General features: G+C 41.9%; 1 protein-coding gene and 1 long non-coding RNA gene across 3 annotated transcripts in view; both read right to left on the reverse strand.

Annotated features, from left to right (window-relative positions):
• Positions 1-21,373, reverse strand: part of LOC143475990 (uncharacterized) — a 36,302-nt gene extending 14,929 nt beyond the window's left edge. Inside the window, exon 1 of the long non-coding RNA XR_013121208.1 lies at positions 21,347-21,373. This is a non-coding gene — a long non-coding RNA (uncharacterized LOC143475990). The remainder of the gene's footprint in view (positions 1-21,346) is intronic.
• LOC143475987 (uncharacterized) lies at positions 13,215-21,057 on the reverse strand. Of its 2 annotated transcripts, XR_013121207.1 has the most exons (5): positions 19,240-21,057; positions 19,079-19,149; positions 13,821-18,938; positions 13,660-13,730; positions 13,215-13,519 (listed from the first exon to the last, which is right to left on the reverse strand). XR_013121207.1 is itself a non-coding variant. In XM_076973889.1 (3 exons), exon 3 carries the CDS (start codon positions 16,244-16,246, stop codon positions 14,087-14,089), a length of 2,160 nt encoding a protein of 719 aa, XP_076830004.1. In that variant the 5' UTR covers positions 16,247-18,938; positions 19,079-19,149; positions 19,240-21,057; the 3' UTR covers positions 13,526-14,086. The 2 variants fall into 2 exon arrangements, 1 of the variants encoding a protein (XP_076830004.1); XM_076973889.1 differs by lacking the exon at positions 13,215-13,519 and having other exon boundaries at positions 13,526-18,938.
• Positions 21,374-25,365: the final 3,992 nt, after the last annotated feature.

Consider the following 25,365-nt stretch of genomic DNA (forward strand, 5'->3'; position numbering starts at 1 on the left):
GTTTAGTTGTACTATTGTAACCAATAGTGACCATGGTTAGGTACTTCAGATATTGGAGTTGTTAAGTTTAGTGAACAATTGGCTAGATAGATAACATTTCCCAGCTGGAAGAAGATGGCAAAGGGGACCTTCAGTTTGCATGGCAGACGGGACGTGGATGTGATGTATGTCAATACACTTTAACAAGGTAGGGGCCATTTTAAACAGGTTAACCACAGAGTCCCTTAATATAATCATTAAATTTCCTTGTCACAGAGTCATCCTTCCCATAAAAGAAACCTTTCTCAGAACAGCTGGCATGAGAAGCAGTGTTGGTTTAATCAGTAACTTGGAGTTAAATTTACATGATTTAACCAATGCTCTTATCCAGAGCATTTACCAACGTGCTTTGTATTTCTGTCATTTGATCAACTATTTCATGCAAATATTCATTCAATTCAAAATGCATTAAATTCTCCAGGATTTCCAAATGTCACTTGTGGTATAAACTGCACTCACATCCAGATAAAGGGTCCATCTGGACCCACTGAGGCAGACTATGTGAATTGAAAATAATTTCACAGGATGTATAGTCTTCGGGATATGTTTGCAAACACTTAATGGAATATTTTGTTTGCATTTGTTCATTAACACAATATATTCTTAACACTAAACAAGACACTTTTTTGAAAGAAGTTAATTGTCTTGTTGAGCCTGTTGACAGAAGAAACTTTGATTTCCTTAGCTTGCAAAAACAAGCTCCAACCTCCATATTTTTCTCAGATTGCTTTAAGACAGAAGTTTTTATTCATTATTACTGGCGTCCTTGTTTGTTCTTTGGGTTTGCTTTGTTATCCGCGTTGATCTCATTCCGCAAGTATTTCTGTTCTCCCCTGTTATCCGCGCTGAATATTCTCCGCAAGTGTTTTTGTTTTCTCTCGTTTATTGTGTTGGTTCATTGTCCAACCCCTGTGTTTGTGTGTACACAAACATACAGTCATGTGAAAACATAGGACACCCTATGAAAGGTATATTTTTCTATATTTGTGACGTGGATATTTAACAATACTGAGGGATCCAAGTAATATGAATAAGTAAATAAAAATTAAGAAAGGTAAAATGTAGTTTAAAACGAATGCAATTATGGTGAGAACTTAATTGAGACACCTTTACGCTTAAAATAATTCACACAAAGGTGTATCTCATCAGCTGCACATGATCATATCCTGTTCATGTAAGTTCCTCAGTCACCTTCCTCAGCCACCTTCTCACCTCCCTCTGTTTGACACCTTCCTCATTATTTATTTATTTTACATTTCAGGAACAAGACCTTTTTAAATTTGCTTTACTTGCCTCCCTAATGGATGATTTCATGTGTGCAGACTTCACCATAACATCTGAAAAACCACCGAATTAGGCCATAACTGTGGTTAGCTTGGTAACATTTTAAGCAATAGAAGCTTTTAATAAGCTAAACAGCAGCTGTGAATAGGCACAATGCCTAGAATTGTCATATATATTACTAGCTGCTAATTATCCTCCTAAATGAGAAGAAAATGGTGCACAACTGTCTTTGTATAATTGTATAGATTAAGATAGCAGACCTAAATTATATAAAGTATGTGGATTTATTGTATTTTGAACTTAAAATAACTTCTGAAAATGTTTTCCTTCCCTTCATTCAAGCCTGTGATAATACATGATTATTGATTGTCATTAGAATATTAAAATCATATTATCATATTGCGAGGTGACATTGTTTTTTGTTTTTTTTGCTTTTGCATTGTCCTTGCAAATAAAATACCTATGCACAATGTTTGTCAGTTGTCCAGATGCTAATGCCACATCTGAGCCGCCATTGGCGTTCTGCATATATCAAAACGGACATCAAGGGGAAGCTCCGTGCTCAGAGAAAAATCAGAAACTCTTCAGAGCACGGGGTGTCCATACCTTTTGCAATGAGGGCCAGATTTGGTAAAGTGAAACTATGGGGTGTGACCATTATCTAATTTATGGAAATTATTTAAATCATGAAAAGAAGGTGTGGTTTTTATTAGGTTTTTTAAATTTAGGTTTTATTAGGTTACATACTATCAAAGTCAAATTTATTTATATAGCACTTTTTACAACACATGTTGTCACAAAGCAGTTTTACAAGTGCATGGGTCCAGATCCCTAATGAGTAAGCCAGGGGCGACAGTGGCAAGGAAAAACTCCCTAGGCAGGGATTAGGAAGAAACCTTGGGAGGACCAAGTCCATATTTATAGAGCTATTTCTAGGCTGAGCAGTCCCTCCAATGTGAATGTTAGGCCTCAAGTAGGAGTCGGCATCGGTGTGTCTGCTGGTGGCATCGGCACAACCACAGGTGGCGTTGGCACATCCATCCATGGCATCCACTGACAAGCCAAACCATTTTCTAGGTGCTTTTATGGAATAGTCTTTGTAGAAGCATGTAACCAGGATAGAAACTACAGGTTAAATATAAAAATAACAAATGAAACAGCTATATATAAAACACACGTGCCAGTGATTAGTATGTGTCTCTGGCAGGATTATCTATAGCAGCATAAAGGGAGGGGCCTGGAGGTGACCACAGTCATGAGGGCTCACTGTGACATTCATTTCTACCCAAAACATTATCACAACTAGAGTGAACGCATGATGGCTGGATGACAGCATCAATATCTCAGATTACCAGATGACTCGATGACTGGGGGCCCACGAGCTCCACACCTTCACATGTAGAATATTAACTGAAGGCTTGATTAAATAGGTGAGTCTTAAGTCTAGATTAAAAAATTGGAACTGTGTCAGAATCTCATATTGGAGCTGGAACACTGTTCCATAACTGAAAGTAAAAGCTTTAAAGTAAAAGGCTCTGCATCTGGCTGTACTCTTGTCTCGTGTTTCTGTCTATTGTAATTGCCCTTTTGTACTTCTGCCTGGTTCTGCTGGCCTTTTGGATATTACAACCTGGACTGCCTCTGACTACTCCTTTGGACACTGTTTCTGTTCAGTTGCAGCCCTGCTGGCTTAGATCCCTGGGCTGTTTTACATAATTGCTCTGATAAATACACTGCTCTCATTTAGGTCTGTGGGCATCTGAATTCTGATATATTGCCAGCATTAGAGTTCCAGCCTGTTCTCTGTAAAATGTTTGTACTTAATAACATGGAAATGTTTGCTCAGACATGGGCCCTTTGTGATGCCCTTTGTCTCGCGCATGCGTTAGACTCCTTAAGTCACATATTGAGCCCTTGATGGAAACTATTTAGTAACTGTGTCACTGGATTATAGAAGTCATTCCTGAAAAACTAGTGTTGACGACTCGTTCTATTTTTGTTGCCAAACACCAGGTGACCTTTGACCATAAAGTCAGTCCTGACTGGAGGGAATAGAATTCAGTGGCTTCTGTCATCCATTAGTAATGAACTACTAATGCTTTATAAATTGATATTTAAGTAAATAAATATTTAAGAAATGTTTAAGAAATATTTAAGAATATGACTGGCAAAGCGAATATAGCACCAAAAGATTACGATAGTGTGAAGATGAAAGCGTTATTAAAACGATCAGAAGCAGGACCAATGCGAGGACGACAAATAAGGACAAAACAAAACCAGAGACAGGAAACTAGTACAGCCAACAGAAAACAGAATGAGCAGGAAAACAATGTGCAAACACATACATGGGAAATGACTAAACAAATTAGAGCATAATACCAAACGAAGCTAGCGAGAACTCGAGAGACTGCGAACAAGAACGAATAAGGAATGCGGAACATGGGGTTTAAATACAAGGACGAAGGCGACATAAACTAGACACTGGTGCATACCATTACAAGAGGTGGCGACTGAAACAATGGGCGTGAACACAAAGACAGGAGAGGGCTTTTCCATGGGATCCGCGATTCTAACAAAGCGGTAATCGTGAAGGCAATAACATAGCACGTTAAGGAAATATAATTTCGCCAAACCGCGAGTTTGCCTATGTTTGCAGATACAGCCTGCTTGTAGTACTGTAAGGTTTTTTGAGCAGTGTGTAGGCCTATATATATCAAACTTCTTGCATTTTGAAGTGAATGAACTTTATATATTTTTTCAAGTAAAGTTTTTATTTCCAAACAAGTTTCCCTATGTTTGCAGATATAGCCTGCTTGTAGTACTGCAAGATTCATAGGCCTGCTTGTAGTTCTGTAAGCTTCACGATTTTATCTAGATTTATCTGATAGATTTTTTCAGCCCAGCCATGCTATTTTCTACACTAAAGCTCAAGTAGTGTGAAAAGTTCCTTCCGGTTAAACATCCCAAGATGACACAGCACAATTCTTCTCATTCCTTACTATCTAGCCTACCACATTGATCAGATATTCTAGCTTACATACTTTCAGAAGACGCAGTTTCTACCAACAACCTATTCTTCCAGGTCAGGTATTTTAATTGATTTCTAGTGCCTCATAATGATCCGTGTGGCTGACACCAGGCCAGTGATAACAATTCTGTATTCTCTCTTAGTTAAATTTGATACAGTCTCTCTATTGCCCAAGTAGGCATATCCTTGTCTCTATACATTTTCACAGCATATACAATATTGCTTGAAAGGTTGTAAAAATGCACACTCTGGAGCCATGTGCTTGTAAAGCTGCTTTGACACAACATGTAAAAAGCTGTATATAAATAAAATTGACTTGATTTGACACCCCCATATGCAATGTACAAAGGTACCCTGTTCCGTTTGACATACAACAGTGATCATTATCCACTATCCCCATTGTATACAGTCGTGAAGATGTCCTGTAATATCTGTGTAATATTTTATACAAATTTTTCCCTTTACTTCTCTAAGTCTCCCATAACATGACAAAATGTTTAACGAGGTTTCCTCTTCAACTTCACATTCAAAGTCTCTCTGCCACAATATTTTTACATGATTCTCATTATTACAGCCAGGGTCATTAGTCATTCTGTAAAACATAGACGCCTTATGGCTTGTCTTAGTTAGTTCAATTTAGTCCAAAAAGAAGTGTCCATGGTACCCAGTAACTGTAGGCCTAAATATTTCCATAAATTCCCCTTGCCTTCCAGACGAGATAACAGCTGCTATCAAAGCAACCTGGACTTCCATAACACCTCAGCAGTGCCACAGGCTGATCGTCCATGCCACGCCGCATTGATGCAGTAATTCATGCAAAAGGAGCCCAGACCGAGTAGCCTATGGAGTGCATTTACTATACATAATTTTCAGTAGGACAACATTTCTGAATTAAAAATATTTTCAGTTGGTCTTATATAGTAGGGCTATTCAAATTTTTAGAGATAATGGTTTTGGGTTTTCATTGGTTGTAAGCCATAATCATCAACTTTAGCAGAAATCCATCCATCCTCTTTACCACTTAATTTTCACACAATGTAGAGTGACCAATGAACCTAACACGCATGTCTTTCGAGTGTGGGAGGAGAAAACACACAGGCACAGGGAGAACGTGCCTCATCCACATATCCCCGCATGACTGAGCCGCGGCCATTTTTCTCCACTACGTCTAAGCGAAATCAGTGATCGCAAGCGCGCAGTAAAAAATATCGCTGTTTTTATCGCTGAGGTTCTTCCCAGAGTTTTCGTAATATGATATAATTGAATGACCGCTTTTTCTCATTCCGTTAGAAGAATGCGCATTTCGCGCTTCTGTTTCTTTTTTAGACTGCTTGAAATTTAAATTCGCGTTTGGACCGTTCAAAAACATCGTGGGACTGTTCAAAAGATATTAATAGATAACTGGACCGTTACATTATATTCTTATTTATTGTTTCCTTAAGTTTTATCCCAGTCTGTACAGTTTAAGGTAGTTTTTAAGGGTCCCAAGACAACGTGTTGGTCCGATGAATCATGATAACGGCGGGCACGGACTAGCCACATGCTAAAACTAGTTCACATTTCTTGATCACAAGATTTCCTTTCGTTTTAGGTTAATTGCATAAAAAATAGGGCCGATTTAAATGTGAATATCTTTGGACTGGCATGATCAAATTTGACAATTGAGGCATCTTTTTAGTTACATTGTGCTGCATCTAATAAAACTATTTTAAATGTGATTAAGTAATGTTGAAAAAAATGTCCAAGTCACTACACACAGCGGACCAGACCGAGAATCCAACCCAGATAGCGTTAACCACCACACCACCATGCCGCCACAGTTTAAATAGATCACTATGTTTGTTATGAATCAATATAATAAACGAGTTCCACTTTTTGTATTGAATTGTTAATATAAATAGTTTTCATGGCATTCTAATTTATAGAGATGCACCTGTAAATTATTTGTAATTCGCTAGAGTGGTGATTTAATATGTGATCGCGTGTGGTAGTTGTTTTGAGGGTGTGTAGTAATTTAATGGGTGGGTCCTTATAATCAACTCTTGACCAACACTTGTGCTGATTGCCCGACTCTGATCTGGACCTTACCGGGTTACAAACGTGGCGGCAACTTTACGTTAGTGAATGCTGTGGTTTATTATCATTATTTTATATTGCTTTAAAAAAGTGATATATAATTAACCGAATGCATATCTACCACATGTTTTCCGTTTGTGCATTAGACCACAGCCGGATGTTTAAATAAGGAACAGAACACATTTGTTAGATTTTCAATATCTGCACTAAAAGCGCGAGACATTTTCGTCGTTTCACGAACAGAACACGTAGGCGCCGCGCGCACGAGCTTTCAGCGTGGGTGGCGCAATCCAGAGACGCGAAACCAGCATAGCTGACGTCACTACACTGCCCTACTCTGGCTAAAACCAGACTGCATAAGCTACAATCCTGGTTAACACTAATTGGTACAGCTTGAAGCATTAAGATATGCTATAGTGTTCATTTTAGCTAAATACCACATACACAAAACAATACATATCAAGAGCAACACTTCCTTTATTTTCCTCATGATATCAACATTTTATATTGAATCAATTTTAGATAGTCCTATTCATTTTAGAACATTTAAAAAGCTATTAGCTATTATTTAATAATAATAGAGATGATGTGTGGTTTTATTATACCCTGGTATGTTTATTCTCTGTTGTGATAATGTTTTATATATAGTTTTACATACTTATATTATGTCTGTACGTCTTCAAAAACAGCACAAAACCCCTATCACAGTGGTTGCTATGCACTCTGTTTACAGGCGTGTTTTATTTATGTAACAAGTTCATATAACACGACGTGCGTACTTGGACCCGCTAGGACCCGCCCGGTGAGGTATGTCAATAAAACCACTGGTCTCAGCGTTTGTTGCCACTTTTGCTTCGTCCCGTCAGCGAGACTTTGATTTGTGGGACTTAGCTCAAGTTACTGCTCAATTGCATCTTCTGAATAAAATGATATGATATGACAGTTAATGTAAATTTTCGAACATCCTTTTCATTTCAATGGGTTGTTGTTTGTGGAGTATCTTGTTACAGTAAGTGCATTTCCTTTAAAATTTCCCAGTCTCATTTCGAAACCTCTAACTAAATAGCTACATTTAGGCCATTTAGCAGACGCTCTTATCCAGAACGACGTACAAAGGGCTTTGCATCTATTCACAGAATGCATCCTAGATAGTAACATAGATAGGTTAGAATTCAATATTGTAAGAAAGCGAGTAAGTAAAGTTTATATAGCACTTTTCACAGACCGAATCACAAAGTGCTTTACAATGGAGGAAGTATATAAATACATATAATAGAAAGGTACATAAAATTATAGAATACATGAGCAGGTTGCACAAAATTAGCACAATATATACTGTAATACCGATTAATTGAATGTCTGCTTAAAAAGGTTCGTCTTTAGTTGTTTTTTAAAAGATTCCACAGAGTCAGCTGACCTCAAAACCAAAGGGAGTGTGTTCCAGAGTTTGGGTTCAATGTTTTTTAAGCGGGGAACAATCAAGAGGTTGGCTTCAGAAGACCTTAGCACCCTCTGAGGTTTTATCCCAGTCTGTACAGTTTAAGGTAGTTTTTAAGGGTCCCAAGACAACGTGTTGGTCCGATGAATCATGATAACGGCGGGCACGGACTAGCCACATGCTAAAACTAGTTCACATTTCTTGATCACAAGATTTCCTTTCGTTTTAGGTTAATTGCATAAAAAATAGGGCCGATTTAAATGTGAATATCTTTGGACTGGCATGATCAAATTTGACAATTGAGGCATCTTTTTAGTTACATTGTGCTGCATCTAATAAAACTATTTTAAATGTGATTAAGTAATGTTGAAAAAAATGTCCAAGTCACTACACACAGCGGACCAGACCGAGAATCCAACCCAGATAGCGTTAACCACCACACCACCATGCCGCCACAGTTTAAATAGATCACTATGTTTGTTATGAATCAATATAATAAACGAGTTCCACTTTTTGTATTGAATTGTTAATATAAATAGTTTTCATGGCATTCTAATTTATAGAGATGCACCTGTAAATTATTTGTAATTCGCTAGAGTGGTGATTTAATATGTGATCGCGTGTGGTAGTTGTTTTGAGGGTGTGTAGTAATTTAATGGGTGGGTCCTTATAATCAACTCTTGACCAACACTTGTGCTGATTGCCCGACTCTGATCTGGACCTTACCGGGTTACAAACGTGGCGGCAACTTTACGTTAGTGAATGCTGTGGTTTATTATCATTATTTTATATTGCTTTAAAAAAGTGATATATAATTAACCGAATGCATATCTACCACATGTTTTCCGTTTGTGCATTAGACCACAGCCGGATGTTTAAATAAGGAACAGAACACATTTGTTAGATTTTCAATATCTGCACTAAAAGCGCGAGACATTTTCGTCGTTTCACGAACAGAACACGTAGGCGCCGCGCGCACGAGCTTTCAGCGTGGGTGGCGCAATCCAGAGACGCGAAACCAGCATAGCTGACGTCACTACACTGCCCTACTCTGGCTAAAACCAGACTGCATAAGCTACAATCCTGGTTAACACTAATTGGTACAGCTTGAAGCATTAAGATATGCTATAGTGTTCATTTTAGCTAAATACCACATACACAAAACAATACATATCAAGAGCAACACTTCCTTTATTTTCCTCATGATATCAACATTTTATATTGAATCAATTTTAGATAGTCCTATTCATTTTAGAACATTTAAAAAGCTATTAGCTATTATTTAATAATAATAGAGATGATGTGTGGTTTTATTATACCCTGGTATGTTTATTCTCTGTTGTGATAATGTTTTATATATAGTTTTACATACTTATATTATGTCTGTACGTCTTCAAAAACAGCACAAAACCCCTATCACAGTGGTTGCTATGCACTCTGTTTACAGGCGTGTTTTATTTATGTAACAAGTTCATATAACACGACGTGCGTACTTGGACCCGCTAGGACCCGCCCGGTGAGGTATGTCAATAAAACCACTGGTCTCAGCGTTTGTTGCCACTTTTGCTTCGTCCCGTCAGCGAGACTTTGATTTGTGGGACTTAGCTCAAGTTACTGCTCAATTGCATCTTCTGAATAAAATGATATGATATGACAGTTAATGTAAATTTTCGAACATCCTTTTCATTTCAATGGGTTGTTGTTTGTGGAGTATCTTGTTACAGTAAGTGCATTTCCTTTAAAATTTCCCAGTCTCATTTCGAAACCTCTAACTAAATAGCTACATTTAGGCCATTTAGCAGACGCTCTTATCCAGAACGACGTACAAAGGGCTTTGCATCTATTCACAGAATGCATCCTAGATAGTAACATAGATAGGTTAGAATTCAATATTGTAAGAAAGCGAGTAAGTAAAGTTTATATAGCACTTTTCACAGACCGAATCACAAAGTGCTTTACAATGGAGGAAGTATATAAATACATATAATAGAAAGGTACATAAAATTATAGAATACATGAGCAGGTTGCACAAAATTAGCACAATATATACTGTAATACCGATTAATTGAATGTCTGCTTAAAAAGGTTCGTCTTTAGTTGTTTTTTAAAAGATTCCACAGAGTCAGCTGACCTCAAAACCAAAGGGAGTGTGTTCCAGAGTTTGGGTTCAATGTTTTTTAAGCGGGGAACAATCAAGAGGTTGGCTTCAGAAGACCTTAGCACCCTCTGAGGTGCATAACAGTGTAAGAGGTCACTAAGGGCGTACTCACACTAGGCTCTGTGATCCGGGCCCGGGCACGGTTGCCTGCCGAAGCACGGTTCGTTTGGCTAGTGTGAGCGCTCCAACCGTGCCCGGGCCCGGATCAGTTAACCGTGCTCGGGCCCGCTTTGAAGAGGTGGGCCAGGGCACGATTCATGTGGACTCGGGCACGGTTCGCTTCTAGTGTGAGCGCTATCCGTGCCCGGGCCCGCTTGGTGCCTCGTCTGATTGGTTCATTTCGCTGGAACTCAAACATGACATCAGTGATGCGACGCTCACGTTAAACAGTCATAGCGGCAAAGCGATTAGCAGACAATCGTTGTGTTAAATTATCGATAAATCTGTGCTTGCACCGTGTTTCTGCACTCCAAAAATACAATAAAAAGAGAATCGTGAACTCTATAGTGTTGTGCGAGCGCGCTTTTTTTCCAAATAAAGCGGCGTTGTGATGACGTAAGCGTGCTCGGGCCGGGTTGCTGAAGCGAGTGTGAGTGCAGGCCAGAGGGGGAGTGGGGAGGGGGGATAACCGGGCCCCAGCACGGATCCAGCAAACCGTGCCTAGTGTGAGTACGCCCTAAGGTAGCATGGCGCCTTACCCCTTAAATATTGAAAAGCAAGTAAAATAATTTTTTGAACAGCTTGAATGCGTCCCTGAGCACGGACACTAATAGAGGTAAATAAAGTTACAGTAGTCGAGTCTCGAGGTAATAAAAGCATGCACCAGCATCTCCAGCTCCTTAAGACCACGGTCAAGCTATTCACACTTTTGCGATTCATCCGCGCTTTAAATCCGATTGCGCCTATATGCTTAATTTTATGGTATTTCGCTGCTCACCGCATACTAAGGCTGTCAAAGCACAGAGAAACACTTTGCTATTATTTAAAGAGCTTTCTCTACATTCATAAATACTTAATTTACTTGCAACATTAAACACAATTAGTAATGTATTTCAATTGCTTAATAAACACTGAACAAAATAGTTTAAATGTTTGTCTGAAGTCTATCGTATGGCTCGACTACCAGCAGTAATGGGGTATTGCAATGCTGCAAATGTTCAGGGCAGGGGGTTACTGTTGGAATTTTTTCTCCTGACCCAGATAGGCCCCGATACTGCCCCGATGAATCGATTGGTTTTGACTGAGTTATCCAAGCAAAGTCTTAACACCAAAAGTTCTTTTAGATCAATTTATATGGAATTTAAGTGAGTACAAAATAACCAAAGTATGTTGCTCCCACCTAACCCAAGTGGATCTCAGCAGCGTCCAAGCAAAAAGTTCCCGTGCTGGGCGATGTCCTCCCTTTCATACTCTTTCTCTCCCCAAGTTTCTATTTCTCAATCTTTCAGGCATCTTGTTTATTTCTCCCACATCCTACACTTCAAGTTGCTGCTTCTATGTGTACACTATAATATATCTGTTAACACTTTATTGTCTCTAAGAGGCTCTTACATGCTAAGCAGTTAATTAATGCTAAAATGCTAGCAAAACATTAAGTTTCGCTTCACGTTAAGTTTCTTTTTTCCAACATTACTAAGTTGTAACAATTAGACAAAAGAAGCACAAACAGAGGCCACACCATGCAAAATGCTTCAAAAATATACATTTTTAAATAAAAGAACAATCCAGAACAATGTCTCTCACTGAGACTGACCATAACTCATATCCAACAAATATGTATGCTTAATGAACACTAATACAATGTACCTGTGTAAAGAACATGTAGGTCAAATAATAAACAATGTCAATGTGTGTGTGTGTGTGTGTGTGTGTGTGTTACATGGCAGATACCATGTGCCTTTGCAATTTATCTCACTGACTTGCCCTTATTTGTGACCTCATCAGATGCTTATTTTAAAAACATTTGCAGACACATCTCTGTCAGGCTTTCTTTAAAATGATAAAAAATCAAGAAAGTTTTCTTAGTTGTATGTAAGGTGATGGCTGTAACCAGAGTTGTATAATCCAGGTTCAGAAAGTAAAAGTCCTCACCAGGATTTTGCTCAGGCTTCCTGGATTGTGTTGATTCCACTCATTTTACCTGGATTGCACTAATTAGAAATCTAGCAAGCTTGAGCAAAATCCTGGTGAGGACTTTTACTTTCTGAACCTGGATTATACAACTCTGGCTGTAACACGTTTTAAACTGTGTAACACGTTTAAAGCTGTGTTTACAACCCACCCCACCCCTGTCAGCCATTTTTTAACTAGCTGTATTAGCAAGGTGATTTGAAATTAACAGGAGAAAAATGCATCACAATTTACCTGAGAAACTACAGTTTAATGTAATATAATTCATATGGTTTTATCTGCAATAGTATAAGTACTAAACAAAATATAGTCTTGATTCAGAAATTTACTTTCTCACCTCAAAATCAGTTTTTTCTCGATGGAATCTGCATGTGCCTGTTTACAGCCTTGATATTCACCATGTGGGATCAGGGAGGAATTGGGTAAATACGGGAATCATCATATGACTCCTATCTTATCCATGATGGGTGGAACTGATGGTGTTACAACTCTCCCCATGTTACAACCATACCCGGGCTCCCCTAAGTAAAGTCTGTCGTGGGCTTAATTCAGAGGTGGACAAACGTTTTGACTTGCGGGCCACAATGGGTTCTAAAATTTGACAGAGGGGCCGGGTCAGGAGCATTTGGACACGCAATTTAATTTATTATTTTTATACTTTTCAATTTGTAGCCGATGTAACCCAAACGAATGTAAACTACGCCACTCCCGAATTATAAAAGGGGGGGGAAAAGCCCCATCCAATCGTAATGGTTCCCCGTGATGATCCCCATACAGTGATCACACAGCTGTAGGTACGATAGCACTTTTATTATAACAAATGTAAAAGGAGGAGCGATGACATCACAACCCCAAGGCTAAAAGACTCTAAGATAGTAACACTAGGTACAGCCTCAAATGGGTCCCGTGGGTGGCAGCTACGCATAGCCCAGGTACAAGAAAATAATCACTGCAACCATTAGCTGCGTCCTCCAATTTGGACACACACCCAAGTGCGCAATGCCACTCCCCAGACTTTCAAACGTAAACTGTTTCAAACACCCCAAGGCTAAAGTGAACTGCCAACCACCAGACAACCCAAAAAAAAAGGGGACCCAGCTATAGAGTCTTACATAAAAAGGGGCTGTTAAAATACAACAATTACAGCTGGTTATTTAAAATAAAATACAAAGCAGATAGAGCTCACCTAACTGGCAATGCGGAACTATGACTGATTTAAATCGACAATAATGCCCAATATAAAGTAAAAATCTGTAGAGTTTGTTGTAGGTGTTGTACTACACACCACACACACAAATCAAGGTGGGAAAAAAACAGCGGCTGCACCACAGGCGCGTCTCCACTCCTCTGCAGCCTCCCCGGACAACTAAACAAAAATATTAGAAATAATTAATATATGTAAACGAACCCAGCAGTTAAAACAGGACCGTACCGAGTCACTCCTTAACAGAATTCAGTCCCCTTCTTCAGGCCGTATCCAACTTTGCCACAAAACAGCATAATTACCTGCACTTCCAATCCTCTCCCCCAATATCAATGACTGTGTCAGCAGCCCAAACTCTCCGTACTGCATCCAGCTATAAATGAACAAGCCAGCCCATTGAGTCAATACACCGGCATCTGCACTACTATTTACACCGACACACACACCCAAAGCATTCACATACCGTTTCTCCTGCGTACAAGCGATCAACCCACGAACCCGGCAAAGTCGGCAACTCCAAACTCCGTTCGCGTTCCGAGCACACGTTTCCACAATGGCGGCACCTCACGGGTATCGAGGGAGCTCCTTATATCCACATTACGTGATTACCAAAACGCTGATGCTTCCTGCTGGGTCCTAGTGCCCCTCCATTTCCTTCCCCACTGGGACTAAGTCCCACAGGCTACATCCACCCCCACTTAAGAAGTCGCCGTCCCGGCGGCAACTAGTCTAACACCATGGTCTAAAATAGGCTTGAATAGTATCTACCTGAAGGTGAACTGCAGCCCCCACCTGCCCATTACCGTGGGCCGCAAAAGCCCGAGGTAGGTGGTGCGGGTTAGAGTGGAGTCCAGCCGTTGCTCTGCCAGTCCGATGGACGGGGCCAACGGTGGCTGGGGGAGCACAGGAAACTGGGGTCAACTCAGCTGTTGGTCTAACGGCTGGAGCGGAACTGCGCTCCTCTCTTGCTTCCCCAGGTTCAGATGATGGTGCTGGGGGCCTTACAGTCGCAGGTTGCACTCTTAGGTCTGCATCACGAGGTGCCACTACCACTACTGGGCCACTCCAGTCATCCTCTTCATCCTGATCATCCTGGGCCTCGGTCCTACTCACTGGGCAAGGGACCCGTTCCTCTCCTTCGCCAAGAACCACCTGAGGTGTTGGCCCTGGAGCCACTCGTAGTTCTGTCCGATGAATATTATGCCTCCTGCCCTCACCCTCAACAGGTGTAATTGTGTACACCCGTCCCACATCATCTAGGCACTTCACTATCACATACTTCTTAGCGTCCCACACATCTTGAATTTTATGCCTACCCAACACATGGTTCTTCTTGTACACTATCGTACCTGGCGGCAGGAGGTCAACATTTCCCTTGGGCTGTTGCTGTACTCTTTGGGCCGCTGCCTCTTGCAGATGGCGGCCTGCCAACTCATAGGCTGACCGAAGATGTTCCTGGTGTCTTGTAATCCAGTCCTCCACAGGGACCTCAAGCTGACCTTCTGGATGAGTTCCCAGCAATGCATCAACTGGAAGATGTGGTTTTTGTCCAAACATCAACTCAAAAGGACTGTAACCTGTGGAGGAGTGCACAGTGGTGTTATATGCGAACAGCACATGGGGCAAGTGTTGTGGCCATTTTCGCTTCTTCTCTGGAGGAAGAGTTCGTAGTAGGTCATGCAAGGTGCGATTGAATCTCTCGCACTGCCCATTTCCTTGTGGTCGATAGGGTGTGATGCGGCTTTTCTCAACCCCATACAGTCTGCATAAGCTTCGCAAGAGGTCCCCCTCAAAGTTCCGGCCCTGATCAGAATGTAACCGCTGGGGGGCACCATAGACATAGAACCACTTTTCCGTAAGTATGCGAGCAAGCATCAGCGTTTTGGTAATCACGTGCCCCAGATACTTAACTTCAGACTGGAAGAAGCGACATTTCTTCAACTTTAACTTCAGATTGTATTGCTTTAGTCGGGCCAAAACCACCTCTAACCGCTGCAGATGACTCCCAAAATCAGAAGAAAAGACGACAATATCGTCGAGATAAAGTAGCAAAGATTGGAACCGCTCATCCCCAAAAATGCGCTCCATCAAGTGCTGAAACGTACTCGGTGCGTTGCACAGACCAAAGGGCATCCTGTTAAACTCAAAAAGACCAAATGGTGTACAGAATGCGGTCTTCGCCTTGTCTTTGTCTGCCATAGGCACCTGGTTATACCCACTGGCCATGTCAAGTGTTGAAAACATGGTGGCCCCGGCCAAAGCGTCCAATGATTCTTCTATACGAGGGAGGGGAAAAGCATCCTTCCTGGTCCTAGAATTAAGTTGCCTATAGTCTACACAGAGGCGAATGGTGCCATCTTTCTTCTGTACCACGACAATAGGGGAGGCATAGGGGCTACAGCTCACCTGCACTACTCCCTGATCCAGCAGCTCTCCAATGTGTGTCTTGACCACTTCATACTGTGAGGGAGGGAGGCGGCGATATCGCTGCCGTACGGGTGCGTCCTCCAGCAAAGGTATTTCATGCTCTATGAGATTGGTGCAACCCAAATCTCCATCCCTACAAGAGAAGACGGAGCTATACTGCTGAAGGAGGGCCTTACTGCTCTGTTCTTGTGCAGGACTGAGATTAGACCAAGAGATAGACAGGTCAAGAATGTCCTTTGGAGTCTGGACGGACTGAACTTGCACTGTACACTGGGCATTAGTTTCCTCTCCGAACACCACCATGTGGCCACTGGCTGGCTGTACCTGAGCCATAAATAATGCACCCAGAACCACTCTGCGGGGAAGCCAGATATCCCTGGTTTCCACATTTACAATAGGCACAGAAACTTCTCCATTATCGATAGTCACGAAAGACCTAGAGGCTAATAGACCATCGGGCATTTTCCCACAGTTTGGTTCATACAGTACATGACGGAGAGCCTGACCAAATACCTTAGTACAAGTAGCAGTAACTGTTTGTATGGACCCCGCAGGGATGCAAACCGCAGCCCGGCCTTTAGACCTCACCTTGCCCAAATATCCTGAAGAAGGCAAACCGTCAAGTTTTCTGACATGTTAATAAAGCTTCCTTCCATGCCTCACTAGCCCCCCGAGCTGGACCCGAAGTAAACAGAGCAGACCCATGTTGGCGGAAAAGTTCATCGTAGCACTCACTGATCACATTCATCCCCAGCAAACCCGGCGCCTGAAGAGTTTGACTACTAGCCAGCGGGCCAGCGGGGTCCTTTACTACTAAAACCCCCATTCCAGAAAGAGTCTTACCTAAAATCAGCATATCAAGTTCCATATAGCCTAGGTATGGGATCTCTAATCCATTGGCAGCTCGAAGCTGCAACCAATTACACTCCTGCAACTTACCACCAACCCCAGGCTGGAAGTGTTGTCTAAAAAAACTTTCTGGAATGGTGGTTACCATTGACCCGGTGTCAATCAAGCAAGAAACCTTCATGCCCCCCATACCAACTTCCACCAAAGGTCGAGTCCCCACCAATTTCGAGGACTGTTTTACCGGAATAGCTGAGCCCCCTAAACCCCCCTCTGACGTTGGGCTCCGTTCGCCAGGGGGTACTAGTTTCCCTGTTGTTGGGAAGCATAACCCACCACCCCCGGGTGTTGACTCTCCCCGACCACCCCTTCCAGTCTGGGTACACTAGAGCTAGTTCCCATATGCGTACGGCAAAATCGAACTATGTGGCCCGGTTGTCCGCAACGATGGCAAATAGGCTTTCCATCTGGTTGGAAACGGTATGGTCTACGACTTACGCTACCATTACCCGTGCTGAAAGAGGAACCTGGAGGACATGTACTTAACTGTTTTAAAATAGCATCCAATTGCGCTTGTTGTTTGCGCAAACACGCTTTTACCTCCACCAGCTCATCTTTAGGGCCGGCATTGACAGCGCAATCGTCCACCACATGAACCCTCGAATCGCATGAATAAGCTCTAGTCCTAGGGGCCGGCACATGCTCTCCCTCCTCAACCCAACGAACCGCCTCACCCCGAACTGTTAAAAAAGAAGAATCAGGGTTACATCTAACAAAACGTTTCAGTTCGCGTCGCAACATTCCATCCCTTGTATGCTCAATAAATTGATCTCGTACCAGAATATCTGACTCTGGAACACCCCCTGGTTTAATTTGCATGATTGCCCCCATCAGAGACAGTAAAGCATGCGAATATTCACGCACAGATTCTCCCTCTCTCTGTTTGCGTTGAAAGAACTGTTTCTGCAAAGAAACAAATGACTGGGAGGCCCCATAGGTCTCTGATAATATATTAAAGATTTTGTCTGCTGTATCCCTATGGGACTGTGCCCGGAACTTGACTTCATTCTTGGCCTCACCCTCTAAATGATCAAACAAAAATAAAACTTGTTCGCATTGAGGCATATGGCGTACACTCAAGGACTGACGGGCCTCTTCAACCCATTCCTCTACAGGTAAACTGCTAGTGTTGCCAGAGAATTTGGGGCATTTTCTTTCTCTGGGTACATAAACATAGCAATCTGGTCTATTTGGAACTGAAGGCACAGAACTACTAGATTCTGCAGCATCTCTTAACCTTGCATTATCTGCCTCCAACTGTTGAACTCTGGCCAATAATGCCCTTAGCTGTTCCCCCATACTTTCCCCTACCGCCCCGGGTTCAGTACCAGTAGACATTACAATAAACAAAACGCAACCACCAAAAAATAAGTAGCCAATCAGAGGCAAGCCTCCACGATCCTTGCTGAACTTTGGTTTCCCCTTCCAATCCACTGCAACCACTGTTTTTTTCCCACTTCCAACACAACCAAAACTCTAACTTTCCAACAGTTAAGAAAACCAGCTGTGTGATCCTGCCGACTGCGCCAAAATGTAGCCGATGTAACCCAAACGAATGTAAACTACGCCACTCCCGAATTATAAAAGGGGGGGGAAAAGCCCCATCCAATCGTAATGGTTCCCCGTGATGATCCCCATACAGTGATCACACAGCTGTAGGTACGATAGCACTTTTATTATAACAAATGTAAAAGGAGGAGCGATGACATCACAACCCCAAGGCTAAAAGACTCTAAGATAGTAACACTAGGTACAGCCTCAAATGGGTCCCGTGGGTGGCAGCTACGCATAGCCCAGGTACAAGAAAATAATCACTGCAACCATTAGCTGCATCCTCCAATTTGGACACACACCCAAGTGCGCAATGCCACTCCCCAGACTTTCAAACGTAAACTGTTTCAAACACCCCAAGCACAGCACACAACCCTGGGCTAAAGTGAACTGCCAACCACCAGACAACCCAAAAAAAAAGGGGACCCAGCTATAGAGTCTTACATAAAAAGGGGCTGTTAAAATACAACAATTACAGCTGGTTATTTAAAATAAAATACAAAGCAGATAGAGCTCACCTAACTGGCAATGCAGAACTATGACTGATTTAAATCGACAATAATGCCCAATATAAAGTAAAAATCTGTAGAGTTCGTTGTAGGTGTTGTACTACACACCACACACACAAATCAAGGTGGGAAAAAACAGCGGCTGCACCACAGGCGCGTCTCCACTCCTCTGCAGCCTCCCCGGACAACTAAACAAAAATATTAGAAATAATTAATATATGTAAACAAACCCAGCAGTTAAAACAGGACCGTACCGAGTCACTCCTTAACAGAATTCAGTCCCCTTCTTCAGGCCGTATCCAACTTTGCCACAAAACAGCATAATTACCTGCACTTCCAATCCTCTCCCCCAATATCAATGACTGTGTCAGCAGCCCAAACTCTCCGTACTGCATCCAGCTATAAATGAACAAGCCAGCCCATTGAGTCAATACACCGGCATCTGCACTACTATTTACACCGACACACACACCCAAAGCATTCACATACCGTTTCTCCTGCGTACAAGCGATCAACCCACGAACCCGGCAAAGTCGGCAACTCCAAACTCCGTTCGCGTTCCGAGCACACGTTTCCACAATGGCGGCACCTCACGGGTATCGAGGGAGCTCCTTATATCCACATTACGTGATTACCAAAACGCTGATGCTTCCTGCTGGGTCCTAGTGCCCCTCCATTTCCTTCCCCACTGGGACTAATGGCGCATTTCCACTAGGGCCTGCTTGGCGCGGTACGGTTCGATTCGCGACGGTTTGTGAGTGTTTCCATTAGTACCACTTCCCTGTGAGCCGGCCCCTTTGGGTACTTTTTTCGTACCGACTCGCTTGAGGTTCTAACCGTTCCGAAGCGGTACAGTTCTGTGACGTGGAGGGACAGCATGACACTGATTGGCCAGGGAGTGTCGTCATAGGTTGCGTCAGGAGAGCGACTCCTTCGCTATGGACTCCTCAGCCATTTTTAAAACCCAAGGAGCGAAGTCTGTTCCCTGGTCAAACGCCGAGGTACAAACCTTTCTGTTAATAATCAGCGATCAAAAAATCCAGGGCGAACTGGACGGGGCCACTAGAAATGTAAAGGTTTTTAGCGAGGTTTCCGCGCTAATGGCCACTCATGGCTACCAGCGGTCCGTTCAGCAGTGCCGGTCGGTCCAAGCTAAAAAAGCTTAACGCGATTACCGGGCGGTGAAGGACCATAACGGACGCAGCGGAGCAAACCGCAAAGACTGGAAATGGTTCCAGCAAATGGATGTCATATACGGTCACCGGCCAGCCAGTAACGGAAGAGAAAACGTGCTGGACACGGCGATGTTGGTGCTGGAGGCCACGGAGAATGGTGAGTGTATTGTGATTTCAGTTTTACTACTAGGCTCGTAAAAGATGTAATATGAACGTAATATGAACGCATCTATTGTAAACGCAGGAATTTAGAGCTGTGTTTGTAGTTAATGTTACCACCACAGTCACTACTGTACAATAGCTAGCTCTTAGCCTTGCTAGTTGCTAGTTAGCTGTAGCCATAAACAAAGCATCAGCAGCGATGACGTGCTACACATTTTGTGCAGTTACGCTATATTGTTGTTGCTTTCACGGGAATACTTGTGTTTAATATTTGTTATTTTTTACGTTCAAGATTCCCCTTCCACTGACGAGGCGAGCGGAGTTGGCGGAAAATGTTTCCTTCAACCGGGCTTTCCTCGGGGTGCTTGGCGAACTTGTGAACACCATGCGAGACAGACGCCAGTAAAAGCACACAAAATGTTGCTTGTAGTACTATAAATATTTATTTCATATAAAGCTATACGTATATATTTGCTTTTTGCACTTTTTTAAACTATAACTATATTATTTACATATGTTGTACTTTAAATATCTATTTCATAATAAAGTTTGATTTCATTTGATTGTATGACTGATGCTTTTTATGCAGGGTGTGTTCAGCCTGTTTGAGTAATACCAAAATATTATCAATAATTAGAGCAACCACATACAATAATGAAGATAAAGATAAATAAGATACAATAATGCTATGTGTTATGGGGCATCGACCGGTGTTGTGGTCGTATACAAATGATGTCACGACACTACAACCCGTGCGCCAACAGCGACTCCACCCACATTGTGTTGGTCCACCATTGTAATGGAAACACAACGCGACCGTACCGTTCCGTTGCGAATCGACCCGTATCGAACCGTACCGCGCCAAGCAGGCCCTAGTGGAAATGCGCCATAAGTCCCACAGGCTACAAATTGAAGGTGCAAAGTTAATGAAATCTACATTTACTGGAAAAAGATCAATGGAACACTTATATTCAATATATTCAAAAGTTATTACCCAACGAAATACTCATTCTCAATAATTTCTAATTGCTTTAAACCCCGCAAAATCATGGACAGATTGTCCTGAGAGATAGACTGCATTAAATATCCTGCCTGCAGCAGAAACTAGAAAGGGCTCTTTAAATTGAGAACGACGTGCGGCATGTTAATTAAGGTATTTTAACCCTGCTGTGTAAATGTACACATTGCGCTTCATTAGAAGACACTCTTCCAAACTTTCCATATGCATTTTTTCATAACACAGTAGAGAAACTGCCAACCTGTGAACAGTAGCCGCTCGTCCTTCTGTTGACTGCTTGTTAGCTACGAGGCTGAAGTTGGTTACTTATTCGCAGTTTGAGATTCGTTTGGTTACTTATTCGCAGCTCCGTATTCGGCGGCTGAAGTTGGTTACTTATTCAAAAAGGGTATGTTCACGATGCGTGTTTGCTGCGCACTTTGTTTAAAAGCGATAGATTAAACGTTACATTAAACGAGCGTAGGAGCAGACATTTAAGAGGTTATTGTTTCTCATACTGATTTTGTGAATGTAAAAAAAAATATATATAATGAAAGCATTTCATTTGTAAAATGGTTTCTATTTCAAGTCGTTTCAATTGTATGCAGTTTGTACACGATGATTGAATTCGTCAACATTTCCAAAGTAAGGAAACATATTCTTAGATTTGAAAACTAAAAACACAGAAATGCTGTTCTAGAACACAAATAATTGGAAGAAGAAATACCAGCACACAACATGGCATATTGAGCAGTGGGCAGATAGGTGAACGCATTTTAAAGGGGCAGTTTCAGAGGATTATTGAAAGCCTTATTGATGGTGGGCCAGAGAAATAACAAATGCATCATGAAGAACAGGTCACTCCCTAAGAGAGGAACCTGATTTTAGCCTGATCCAACATCATTTTATACCTTAAATCTAACTGGAAACACGGCATATTGAGTAGTTAAGTGCACAGAGAGCGCACTGAAATGGTTCAGAGGGGCAAATTCAGAGGTGTGCTGTATGCATATAAGGCATCGGGCCAGACAAATAACACATGCATCATACATAACTAGTTCCTATTTGAATGAGCAACCTGATTTTGGCCTGGCCCAGAATCATTTTATGCCTCAAATCTAACTGGAAACATGGCATATTGAGTAGTTAAGTGCACAGGTGAAATGGATCAGAGGAGAAAGTTCAGAGGCCTGCTGTATGCCTGTAATGTCTTGGGCCAGGCAAAACTCAATTGAATCATACATAACTAGTTCCTATATGTAAGAGAAACCTGTTTTTGGCCTGGCCCAGAATCATTTTATGCCTCAAATCTAACTGGAAACATGACATATTGAGTAGTTAAGCACACAGGTGAAATGGTTCAGAGGGGCAAGTTCAGAGGCCTGCTGTATGCCTGTAAGGTCTTGGGCCAGGCAAAACTCAATTGTAAGACATTACAGGCATACAGCAGGCCTCTGAAATAAGTAACCAACTTCAGCCTCGTTTGCTAGCTTCGTAGCAAAGTGACGGCTGATATTGTACTCCTTTCGCTGCTATGCATGTCGCGTCTCATTGGTCCCATCCATGCTTGGTGAGGTGGGTGCTATCCCTCCGCTGGGAGGGAGCAGGTGGTTGTATTACTTGGGTACAGCATGGGACGTTCTTATCTACAAACAAGAGTACCGTTATGAATGCCTGCTTCTTTTCACACAGAGTCCTCACATGCATAGATATACACAAGGGTCAGAAAGAAAACAAAGTGAACATTAAGAACTCATATGCCGACAGTGCACTTATAAAATTTATAAAATGTGAGATTTTTTCAGCTTCTGTGGAAAATGTTATTTCCTGATTTTTGTCCCTGCTCACCCTAGCATGGACGTTTCTGTTGCCACTAATTCCTTGACCACTGCCTTATTTAAAGTTTGCAGCATGTGTGTCAGAGGAGACAAAGGAACACTAGGTTATTTTCTTTTGCCTTCACTGTACAAAAATAACATAAGTAACATATTGCTGTATTTGTTAAAATGATGATCAGCACAAAAAAAATTAATTTTCTTTTTTTCCATTTAACTTGAATGTGGGCTAAAAGTGCAAATGGTCTTAAGGGGTACAGCTAATGTTTCATAAATAAAACTTGTGTATTCAAATTACAGCTACTGAGATCCAGGTGGTACAGATTTTCCACCCTCCCTTTACATACATGTCATATATTAACTGAGAGAATACAAACATCAGGACTGAAAATTGAATTTGAGGTCCAGAGCTGAAGTCTAAACATGTTCTAAAAAACACTTTTAATTTGCCCACATGAGTGTTAAATACTGTTCTTGTTTTCTGTTCATCATTCTTGTTGACGTATAATAAACTTAAGTAAACAACTCTTATTAAATGATCTATTATCTGTATTGTGGCTGCGTTACTGTACTACTGTTCCCAATTCTACAGCCTCACTTGTGAATGAGTTTTTGTAAGTTCTTTTGTAAGTGCTTATGTGAGCAATTGTGCAAGCCAATCATTTGACATGCTAACAGTCCATTTTCCCTATTCATGTAGCCAGGTTTGAGATCTCGGTGCCCCCAGGTCCTCATGTCGGTGTGTATGGGCAGCCCATGGTGCTGCCCTGCAGTTTTCCTGTGGGGGGCTCCTGGGATCCGAGCAGTAGTGTGATCCACTGGAGGCATGGTTTGGAGTTCGTCCACAGCTTCTACTACAGCCAAGACCAGCTGGGCTACCAGAACCTTCGATATGCCAACCGCACTAGCCTGTACCATGATGAAATGGAGAGAGGCAATGCATCACTCAGACTAGAACGTACCAACCTAGAGGATGTGGGGGAGTACACCTGTTCTGTCAGCACACCGATAGGAAGCCAGAGGAAGAGCTTCAGTGTGAAAATTGGAGGTAATGATGCCTTATGGCACACATCAGAGTTTAGAGTCAGACACCCAACACAAGTAATGGGCATTTTGCTGAAATGTCTGAGGCTTTATGACTTAAATGTCATAAAGCATTTTTATGACACCTCTGGACTTAAACCGCTTTACAATTCACTGATATTTCAGTATCTTGTATCTGCTGAAAATGCTGTGTTCCATTTAGCCTTCTACCCAGAGCCTCATATCCACGTCTCCCTGCTGAGTGATGGACAGGTAGACCTGCTGATGACCTCACAGGGAGGATACCCCTCCCCTTCACTGCAGTGGCTGATGGGAGATGAAGAAGATGTCACCAATGTCACATTCACAGAGCTCAAGCAGGACAACAACACAAAGCTCTATAATGTGAACAGTAAACTAAACTTTACCAGTGGTGTCAACTCTTCCATCACTTTCATTCTAAAGAATGATCAATTAGGACAGGAGATCAGGAGGAACATCGATCTACTCTCAGGTGAGTTCAGCTCCTTACTAGTTTTGGGAAACTCTGGCATCACTGTTAAGATGCCTGATTAATTTCTGAATGTTTAATTTTCTAGAGAATGGCCGCATTTTCAAGAGATATGATGCAAGAATTATGGGATTTTATGTTTTGATTGGAGTTCTACTCATCGCAGTGACTGTAACAACAGCAACAACAGTCTTCATTGTTCGTCGAAGGAAACGAAACTGTTCCCAAAGTGACCCTAAAAGGACTGCTGGGTCATCAGTTGCTTTAAACTGTGAGAGCATAGAGGGACTACTAAATAAACCACCATGCCAGACCAATTTAAGGAGCACTACGGATCATGTGGTTATCCCTGCATAGATCACCAGTAGTAACATGAGAACTCGAGTCTGAGAATGGCCACTCAGTGAATTAAAGCTCTAGATCTAGATACCCCACTGTACACCAGAAACATGCATGAGCACACATTCTAGAACTGGATCAGATTTTATACCGACACGTATTCCACACCAGTCAGGCTAACTGGATCATAGCATCAACAATACTGAACTTTGTGTGAGAACTGCATGAAACTGCTGAAACACATCTGAACGCCTCTTCCAACATTCAGAAGAGCGCCGCGGTGGCTGTAACAGATGTACGATGAAGAGAGTGCAGGGATCCATTGTGTTGTGATGCAGTGTATTCACTTTCGTTCACTATAAGTCCAAAGTGCATACGCTGTTCTGGCTTTGCTGTCACTTGAATGTTGGTTGTTGCACTGCTGAACTTTCAGATTTCAAATAGTTTTTGTCTTACTGCTAAATTCCTCCTAAATGCACTTAACATCTTATAAATTTCAATATTGTAAATGTCATTCTATACATTGTGATTGTCATTGTATTAGGGAACAATTATTAACTGATCTCATAGCCC

This window comes from Brachyhypopomus gauderio, chromosome 15 (genome assembly GCF_052324685.1).
Source record: "Brachyhypopomus gauderio isolate BG-103 chromosome 15, BGAUD_0.2, whole genome shotgun sequence".
Classification (NCBI taxonomy): domain Eukaryota; kingdom Metazoa; phylum Chordata; class Actinopteri; order Gymnotiformes; family Hypopomidae; genus Brachyhypopomus; species Brachyhypopomus gauderio.

Coding starts and splice junctions, on each gene's coding strand:
- LOC143475987 (XM_076973889.1), bottom strand. CDS start 16,246: ATGCCCGATGGTCTATTAGCCTCTAGGTCTTTCGTGACTATCGATAAT.